Here is a 9,046-nt window from a genome sequence, read left to right as displayed (position 1 = left end):
GCACCTGGCTGGCTCAAAGAGTATGTGATGCTTGATCTCAGGGTTGTGAGTTTGAGCTCCACGTTGGGTGTAGAGACTACCTAAAACAAAATCTTGGGGGTGGGGGGGGGAATCTGGGTGGCTCAGTCAGTTAAGCATCCGACTCTTGGTATCAGCTCAGCTCATGATCTCACATTTTGTGAGATCAAGCTCCACATCAGGCTCTGCACTGACAGAGTGGAGCCTATTGGGATTCTTTCCTTCCCCCTCTCTCTCTGCCACCCTACTCAACCCCGCGTGCACACGCTCGCTCGCGCGCGCTCTCTCTCAAAATAAATAAGCATTACAAAAATAACAAAAACAATTAAAAAAAAATCTTAGGGGCACATGAGTGGCTCTGTTGGTCAAGCGCCTGGCTCTTGATTTTGGCTCAGGTCACGATCTCATGGTTTGTGGGACCGAGCCCCACACTGGGCTCCACGTAGATGGCATGGAGCCTCTCTCACCCTCTCTCTCTCTGCTCCTCCACCTTCCCCCTCAAAAATAAATAAACAAAACATCAATAATAGTAATGTTTAAAACATTAAAAAATCTTAAAAACATAATCATTAAAAAAATTAGTATTCTAGATTTGAAACCATTGTTTTTCATAGATATTTTCCAAAATTTAGTTTGTTGCTTTTTTGAAAACATGAGGAGGGTTGCAGAAAATCCACGATTTACGGGACCTTCGTGATGGGCAAGTTGGGCAGCTAATTTATCCTCACCAGAATATTCTAATTCTAAAGTGACACATCTTCTCTGAGGATGGAAAGCACCAGCCCCCACCTTCAAATATTCAGATCACGATCTCAAGCCCTGCTCTCTGGGCACGGCTGCAAAGATGCAATCCGTGTGCTGCAAAGGCCTAGGCCCTTGGGAAAATGCCGCCTCTCCAGGGAGGTGATCCTGTGACCCACCTGCACCTCAAGGGGGACATTTTTGGATTCGGTGGAAATCAGATTGACTTCTGTAATTTTTACAACAGGATTTCAGTCTTACAGCCCCGGGCCTGGCTTCTAAAACAGACAGACCACTCAAATCCAGGGAAACAGAACAGCAGAATGTGGAGACCTCATCAGGAAGTGCAACCCTGAGCTTCGGCGTTCAGTTCCTCGTCACTTGGCCGCCTGAGAAATGGGTCTAGCAGGCACGTGGCTAAGGCAGACACGGTCATTCCCCACACCTTTCTTCTCGCGGGGGGGAGACAAACGTTCAACACTACGCCTGCCTACGCCGCAGCTGGACTGACCGCCGCCAAGGACACGCATAGAGAACACGGGAGGGGCTGGGCCTGGTCTGCAGGTGTCAGGGGCCTCCTGGTGGGAGCCGCATCTGAGATGAGCCAGAGGGCTTGGCTTCTTCTTTCACTCACTGGCCTCACCCACATCCAATCTGTCAACACATCCCATCACCTCCTCCTTCAAAACGTACCCAGAATCTGGTCGATTCTCAGCCCTTCCGGTGCTACCATCCTGACCCAAGACATCAGTGCCTCTGTCTTGGAAAATTCCATCAGCCTATTAACTGATCTCCCTGCTTCCGTCCTTGCTCCCTACAGGCTGCTCTCAACAGAGAAGCCAGAGTGATCCCATTAAAACCCAAGTCAGGTCACCTCGTTCTTCGGGTCAAAATTCTCCATTGGACACCATCACAAGTCCCTAAGACCCCTTCAGCCCACCTCCTTCTCCCTCATGCTGGCCTGGTCCTTCCTGGAACAAGTCAGGCCTGATCCCTCCATGGGCCTTCCTCCCTCCTACCCCACGTTAATAACGTGATCTTTTGACAAGATTGAAGGGTTTAACACATTACGGTGAAGATATCACAGAACTTGAAGGAGAGAGACCTACAACACGTCTTAAAACACTAACTTACAGATTCTCACAATCTTTTTGCATGTTTTTTTCAGATGAGGGAAAGGCCAGTGCAAAAGAAGCTTCAATGAAATGCACCCAGATGGCAAACACGCCCAGTCTTTATAGCCCAGGACCTATCCCAGCAGATTCTGATTCCGTGAGTCTAGAGTAGGACATGAGCATCTGTGGTTTCTTTCTTTCTTTCTTTCTTTCTTTCTTTCTTTCTTTCTTTCTTTCTTAATTTTTTTTTTAACATTTATTTATTTTTTGAGAGAAAGAGACACAGCATGAGCAGGAGAGGGGCAGAAAGAGAGAGAGACACAAGATCAGCAGCAGAGCCCGATCAAAAAACTTGATGCAGAATGGTTTAGTGGCAGAGCTAGGATCAGCTTGACAGAGCCCGGCCCCAAGGTCCATGTTTTAAATCACTATGCTTAGTCTCCAAGAACCTACAAAAAGTGCGAGCCTTAACCCAAAACCTTGGCATTCCCCACCTCCATTCCCTAGTGGCCCCAGCTTCAAGGGCATTCTACCCATTCCTTTAACAGTTCGCACTCCCCTGCTCTGCCCCAACACCCTCCTATATCCCCGTTTTGCATTCAGCCTTGTGATCTCAGCTTCAACATTATTGCCTCAATGACAAACTCGAATGGCATGCCGTATTTCTCAGCACTCAACACAAAACCGTAATTATGGATTTCACAGGGAATTATTTGCTTCCTGTCTTTTCCGAGGAGATGGTGCTGCCCTCAGACGCCACGTCAGTCCTATTCATCATGTGTTCCCAACAACTGAATACCCACCAACCATTCAAAAAAGAAGGCTTTGGCACAACGGATACGCTCAATAATTTCTGTGGAACGAGTGAATAAAGTACACTCGAGCCTCGTGCTTCCAGGTGTGTGATACATGTCTGTGCTCACGATACTGCCCTCACTACACCCCAAGTATGTAGACCCCTGTGGCATACTTGCTCAGGCCTGGGAGGAGGAGGAGGAGGACGCGGAGGAGGAGGCGGAGGAGGAGGCGGAGGAGCAGGCGGAGGAGCAGGCGGAGGAGGAGGCGGAGGAAGAAGAGGAGGAGCCGCCGCCGCCGCCGCCAACGCTGTCTCCGCCGGCAGGCGATGTATCGGCGCCAGGCCGTCCCCCGACCTCCCCGGCCGGAGCCCCGCGGGCCGCCGCTGCCGCCGCCATGAAGAAGCAGTTGGACCGCGGCCCCCCGGCGGGTGGCGCCACTGGAAGTGACCCGGCGGAGAGGGCGGGGCTCCGGCCTCGGAGCAGCCGCCATCGCCGCCGCTGTTGCCGCCTCGGCCCGGAAGCGAGGTAGTCCCCTCAGGCCGTCCCCCGAGCTGCACAGCCCGAGACCCGCGGGCCGCAGCTGGCGCCGCCGCCGTGAAGAGGCAGTTAAACCGCAGGAAACAGCTGGCCAACCAGACCGTGGGCAGGTGAGTGAGCCGTGCCGGGCCGGCCGGGAGCGCGCGGGCCGGGGACCGGGGGGTCGGGGTCGTGGCCCGGGCCGGGGCGGGCCCGCTGCCCCGCGGGGCCCCGCGCTCCGGCCCGGCCGCCCGCCCGCTCCGCGCCGGGTCCGCTGCGGGCCAGGGAGGAGGGCTGCGCCACGCAGCGGCCTGTCGCCCAGCTCAGGGCCGCCGCCCGAGCCCCCGGGAACAGCGGGGAGGGCCGGCCTCCCGGGACGCCCCCAGCGCGGGTCCCCGCCGCCCATTGTCCCGGCCCCGCTGAGCATCGTCCTCTGGGGTCTGGACCCAAGCTTTCCCCTGGCCTCCCCCCCTCTCCCGGGGCTTTGCCTTGGGCGAAAACTCGCCTAACTGGTGTGCCCGAGGCCGGGCGGGCGCGGTGCTCTGGGGGGCGGCATTCTCAGCCTTTCCGGGTCGCCCGGCCCGAACGTCCACCTCCAAGTGGCTGATGGCAGTCAATAAGTAAGGGGCGATCAGAGCCCATCGGAGCCGCTTAGGGAGACTCAGGACTCCCTTGGAGGCACTTTGGAGGGTGTGCCGTCTCCCAACCGTGGCCCCTGTGGACCGGACTGCTCAAGTTCTTGACCTGTAGACATTTGGAACCGGGAGGAATGAATTGTGGAAAGGCCTTGGGCAAATGGAAAAACAAAAAGAGGGGGGGCTTTCAAAACAGCTTTTCTCACTTTGGATTGGGGAGCAAATCCTTCTCCAGGTTTGTCTGGTATCGCTTTAATGCTTGACAGGAAACGATCGACGATGAAATGACAGAAGAGACCGGAGTTTGTAGTGGTTTTGAGAGCCTCTGGAGGTTGATTATCGTGTGCTGTGTTCTCTGGGGTAAATCTTTCAAGGTCTTTCAGGGCAGTGAGCTGTCCTGTCCCCGTTGACTGCTTATTCCGAGAAGGGGTATGAAAGTGTGACTTTTTCATTGCTTTTTCTTCTTTGTTTTCAACAGTTGAGTAAAAGGGGGCGTTTGGTTTAGCCGGAGCACGTGGGGACACTTCTTTTCTGTGTGTGTCTGAAAATACTTTTACTTCCCCTTGAGCTTTCTATATTTGCCTTTTACACTTTCGTTCCTCCCCCCCAACGTTTTGCTTAGTTTTGTTCAATTTCGTTGCTACCCCCACCCTATTATCTCCGTGTGCACTTATCCTGTTTCCAGAGTGGTTCCCTATCCCTACAGCCTAGCAGTGCCTACCTTTCTGTCATTTGTAGGAAAATGAAAGGAATAGGGAGTGCCAAGGGGAAGGCAGACGGAATAGTCGTGGGGCCCAAAGCTTCAAGCAGGCATCTGTGAATGAGTTACAAGATCACTCCTTAGGAGTTTTCTGCCCCCCCACACCCCCCCCCCCCCCCGGATTCTCAGTAACATGCATTGTGAAATCAGTATTTAGTGACTCTCAAGACACATGTGTCACATTGTCGTTCTGGCCAGTTTGTACATCTCATGAGGAAAGGGGTGTTTGCTCTTTTGCACAAAGTTCTGAGACTTTTCAAGCTATCAAGCCACTCAGGGTCTCTTTGGCTCCGGCTTCCTCTGTAGCAGGTTCTCCCTTCACGCTGCCGAATTACAGCCATATGTGCCTCCTTTCGGTTGCCAGAGGCCGCCGAGCCTTCTTCCCTGTTAGCCTCTACCTGGAAGTCTCCAAAGCTCCTTTCACCTCACCTGCCCTAGACCTGCCTCCTACTCATTCTTTAGGTGTCCAGGCAAAGGTCACTGCGTCTAAAAGACCTTCTGTGATGCTCCAACGTGGATTGGGAGTCCCTCTCCTGGCCACTTACGTACGTCCGCATAGCACCTGCTTTTCTATAATGCAAGGCCTGTTTACTTGTTAGTATTCTCCATTAGACTGAACGCCTTGAGAGTCCTTGCCGTCTTTCTGTTTCATTGGCCAGCTCTGCTGTGGCTCCTGTCATATGGTCGATTCTCCATAAACATTTGTCAGTCTAGCACACATCTAGATCTCACCAGCTCGCTCCGGTGGTGTGAGCCCAAGAAGGGAAAATGAAAGCTGGATAGAGTAAATGGTGATTCGTGCTAGCATTGTAATTCTGGCCCTGACCTTTGACTCTGTTTGAAAATCTTTATTGTCAGATGCCAGTGGAAGCAGCAGCTGTTACAGAGGTGTTAGGGGTGTGGCAATTTCTGCTCCCAAAGCCAAAACTGTTTCCTGGGGAAGCTTTGGCTTTACTGCTGTTGAGTCCCTGGATAAGTTTGTATTTTTTCCATGTCAAGAATTACGAAGGACTCGGGAGGAAAAATGGAGGCAAGAGAGAGCCTAGAATTGTAATTGTGTGTTATTGGCGTAGGCATCAGGATTGGGATTTGGGGGGGTATTTGGGTCACGAGGAAAGCTAGAAAGCAGAGAAGTTACCTCCCCCCGTCCCCCCGTCCCCCGCCGCAGCCAGGAGTGATATTCTGTGTGTGAGTGGCTCGCCTGTTGTGTCTGTTACAGATGTATAGAGTTCTGAGTGCCGTCTTGCGAGGAAGTATTCTCTTCCCAACAATGAGGATCTCATGAGTCACCCCACAGTGAGGTTCTGTGGGATGGACATATGGGAGAATTTGTAATGGCTGAAAGAAGTTGAGTTCTCATGATGCAGTTTGTGGACAATGGGTGCATGAGTCTGTTTCGGAGGATGGTTTGTGTATCACAGGCGCAAGGATGATGCAGTGGTCTCTTGAGTGGGGCATCCCAAAGAAGAGAATTAGGATGCTTGATTCATCCGTTCAAGAGACCCTTCTTGAGCCCAAATTATGTGCCATTGTGGAAAGTAGAAAAGAATCCAAGTGAATACAAACGCGGCTTCTGCCCTGAAGGGGCTCCACAGACTTGTGGAAGAGACAGGCAAGCAAAAATGCTTATACACCATGAGGTAAGTCCTTATAGAGGGATGGCTGACACACTAAGTGAAACTCTACTCTTACTGGAAGGAGAGAGGTAACACAACAGAACAAAACAAAACAAAAAAAAACAGGAGAAAATATGACCAGAGCCTTTCCCCTCTATCTTTCAACACTTCTTTCAAACTTCTGTTGTATTGAGTGGGTCCCTTTTTTTTTTTTATTAAAAAAAAATTTTTTTTGTAAATATTTATTTTTGAGAGAAAGGGTAGACAGAACATGAGCGGGGTAGAGGCAGAGAGAGAGGGAAACACAGAATCCGAAGCAGGCTCCTGGCTCCGAGCTGTCAGCACAGAGCCTGACGCGGGCCTCAAACCCACGAACCGAGAGATCGTGACCGGAGCCGAAGTCTGACACTTGACCCAGTGAGCCACCCAGGTGCCCCGTAGGTAGGTCTCTTTTGATTGTCAGTAAACCCACCTCGAGGGGCGACTGGGTGGCTCAGTTGGCTGAGTATCCGGCTCTTGATTTCAGCTCAGGTCATGATCTCACAGTTCCTGGGATCAAGCTCTGTGCCAATGGTGCGGAGCCTGCTTGGGATCTTCTCTGTCTCTGCCCCTTCCCCGCTCTCTGTCTCAATGACGAAAAAAGAAAAAAACACACAAAACCAAACCAACTGGAATTGTTATAAGCCAAGCTGCGAATTTGATTGGCTCCTATGTGAGGAAAAGAGTCCAAAAGCAATATAGTTGCAGCCAGGGCTGGATCCAGGGGTTCCACTCTTTAGGGAAGCTGTGTCTTTAAGCAGGAATCGCCCCCCCACCCCACCCCTCCACCCCCCGGCTTCCAACGTCTTCAGTTCAAGTCCCAGAGGGACAAAGAATACCTTTCACTGTGGCCAGAGCCCCAGGATTGACTCTGAAGGTATCTGATGGGGTCAGTGGCCTTTGCCTGGACAGGGAAATGGAGTCAGCCCCACCCAAGCCTCAGGGGCCTAGAATGGGAGAGTGCTGAGCCCCCTCCCCCACAAGATAACCTGGGTGTTCTTCCCAGCAGGAGGCAGGAAGTGTGGTCTTTTCTAGTCCTGCTAAAAGGAAAGAAAGAGCTTTTTGGAAATCCGTGGCGCAGAGAATCCAGTAGCTGCGGATGGTCGTTGGCGTGGAGGGTGTGGAGGAAGGGGTGCACCGAGGTGAGGAACCTGAGCGTTTGGTTGTGAGGTCGACGAGTCCAGGAGGACAGGAATCTGGGGGCCTCATAGCAGACTTGACTACGCGGGTGAGGCTCTGGGAGGGAGTGTCTCTTTGGGTGTCGGTTTCTGCCAAGATGGAAGCTCTCCCTGGAGGCCTGAATGTTCTCCTGGATAGTAGTAGCCTTTAGGTAAGTCAGGGTTGCAAACTCCAAGCCTCAGGGGGCCAGGCTAAGAAGAAGAAAACAAGAGCGACTTAGACCAGGTGAGGGCCGTGGGGGACCCGACAGTGCCTGTCTTACCAAAGGGCCGCGTGAGAATCTGGGCCCGCTGTCGGGCCCGACCTTTGGAGTTGTTGAGAAAGGCCTCAAGTCTGGATTTTCATGAAGATTAGGTGGCATTTAATGCCAATTGAAAACAACCACCAGGACCCTGAGCGGGACTAAACAAAATACATCTGTGGCCAGAGTTGGTCTGTGGGTCACCAGCGGGCAGTTGCTTGTGTAACAGGTTGGGGAGGTGGAGATTCCTGTGGTGATTTTTCTCTTTTTCCTCCTGCACCCCACCCTCCTATGACTACCTTCTGAGTTCTTGGATGTGTCGACGAGCTTGTCCTTTCCTTTACAGAAACGTTTCAGAGATCCGAGAGTAGTAATCATCACTACTTGTCTCCTGGTTTGGTTTACCAAGCGCTGTACCGAACCACCTGGCCTGGTCTCACCTACTGGTGCTTGTTATCATTTCTGGTTTAGAGAGAAGAAAAATGACCTGCCGTTGTCTGCCCGGCCAGCGAGTGGCCGAGGCAGGACTTGGGGCCGGGGTGTGACTCCGGACCCCGTGTGTTTCCGACTGTAGACACTGGGCCGGCTGCCCGCCAGGGAAGGGTTCGTGTGGATGAAATGTCTTTGGTGCTTGCTGACTTGCTGGGCTAGATGCTTTTGAGTCAAATCTCTCACTGCCTTCTCCACAGCAACTCCCAGAGGTGATGTTATTTACTCCTGGTTTAATGATGAGGAAGCGAGGACTCAAAGAGGTCATCGGGCTAGTTAAGAAGAGCGCTGCCGTTCATCAGAAACCAGGGTTCTGCTTCCAAAGCAGATAGGAGTCCTTACTTCACGCAGGCAACTCTTTCTTTCAGAAACCCCGTGTTAGAATTCTGTGTGACGACGCTTCCACAAAATCCTGGAAGCTGAGAGTTGGATGTTGCTCTAGTCCAGCGGCTCCCGCCAGGGATGGCCCCCTGGGGGACATTTGGCAATGGCCGGAGACTTTTTTGTGTTTGTCGTGACTTGGCTCGGGTGTGGGGTGCTCCTGGCATCTGGCGACACAGGCCGGGGATGCTGCTGACCAGCCTACACCGCCCAGGACAGCCTCGCCGCACAGAACTATCTGGTCCCAAATGTCAAGAGTGGTGAGGTTGGGAAAGCCTGGTTGAGTCCTTTGAGATTCTGGATACGTGAATCGTGAAAACCAAAGATCCGTGATGTTTGCCTGCAGGGTGAAGGTGCGTTCCGTTTGGTCGGTTTCTTACGTGTGGAAGCATTTCGGATAATAATCATTGGTCCGGCCCATATTGAACACTTGGGAGTTTTCACGTGGAAACCTGGACTTCCTGCTGCTTCTCCAATCTTGCAAGACCTAGCGAAGCCTGGCATCGCGCCCTCGCGCAG

General features: G+C 52.5%; 1 protein-coding gene across 1 annotated transcript in view; it reads left to right on the top strand.

Moving 5' to 3' along the window:
* The first annotated feature begins 3,065 nt into the window (after window positions 1–3,065).
* The window catches only part of LOC122210297 (probable fibrosin-1), a 45,484-nt gene continuing 39,503 nt past the window's right edge, over window positions 3,066–9,046 (top strand). The window contains exons 1-2 of the mRNA XM_042922914.1: window positions 3,066–3,114; window positions 3,231–3,318. Of these exons, the coding sequence (XP_042778848.1) occupies window positions 3,066–3,114; window positions 3,231–3,318 (137 nt within the window). The remainder of the gene's footprint in view (window positions 3,115–3,230; window positions 3,319–9,046) is intronic.

The sequence above is a fragment of the Panthera leo genome, chromosome E3 (genome assembly GCF_018350215.1).
Source record: "Panthera leo isolate Ple1 chromosome E3, P.leo_Ple1_pat1.1, whole genome shotgun sequence".
In the NCBI taxonomy this organism is placed as follows: domain Eukaryota; kingdom Metazoa; phylum Chordata; class Mammalia; order Carnivora; family Felidae; genus Panthera; species Panthera leo.
Note: the sequence above shows the minus strand (reverse complement) of the source record. Positions and strands in the feature narration are given on the sequence as shown.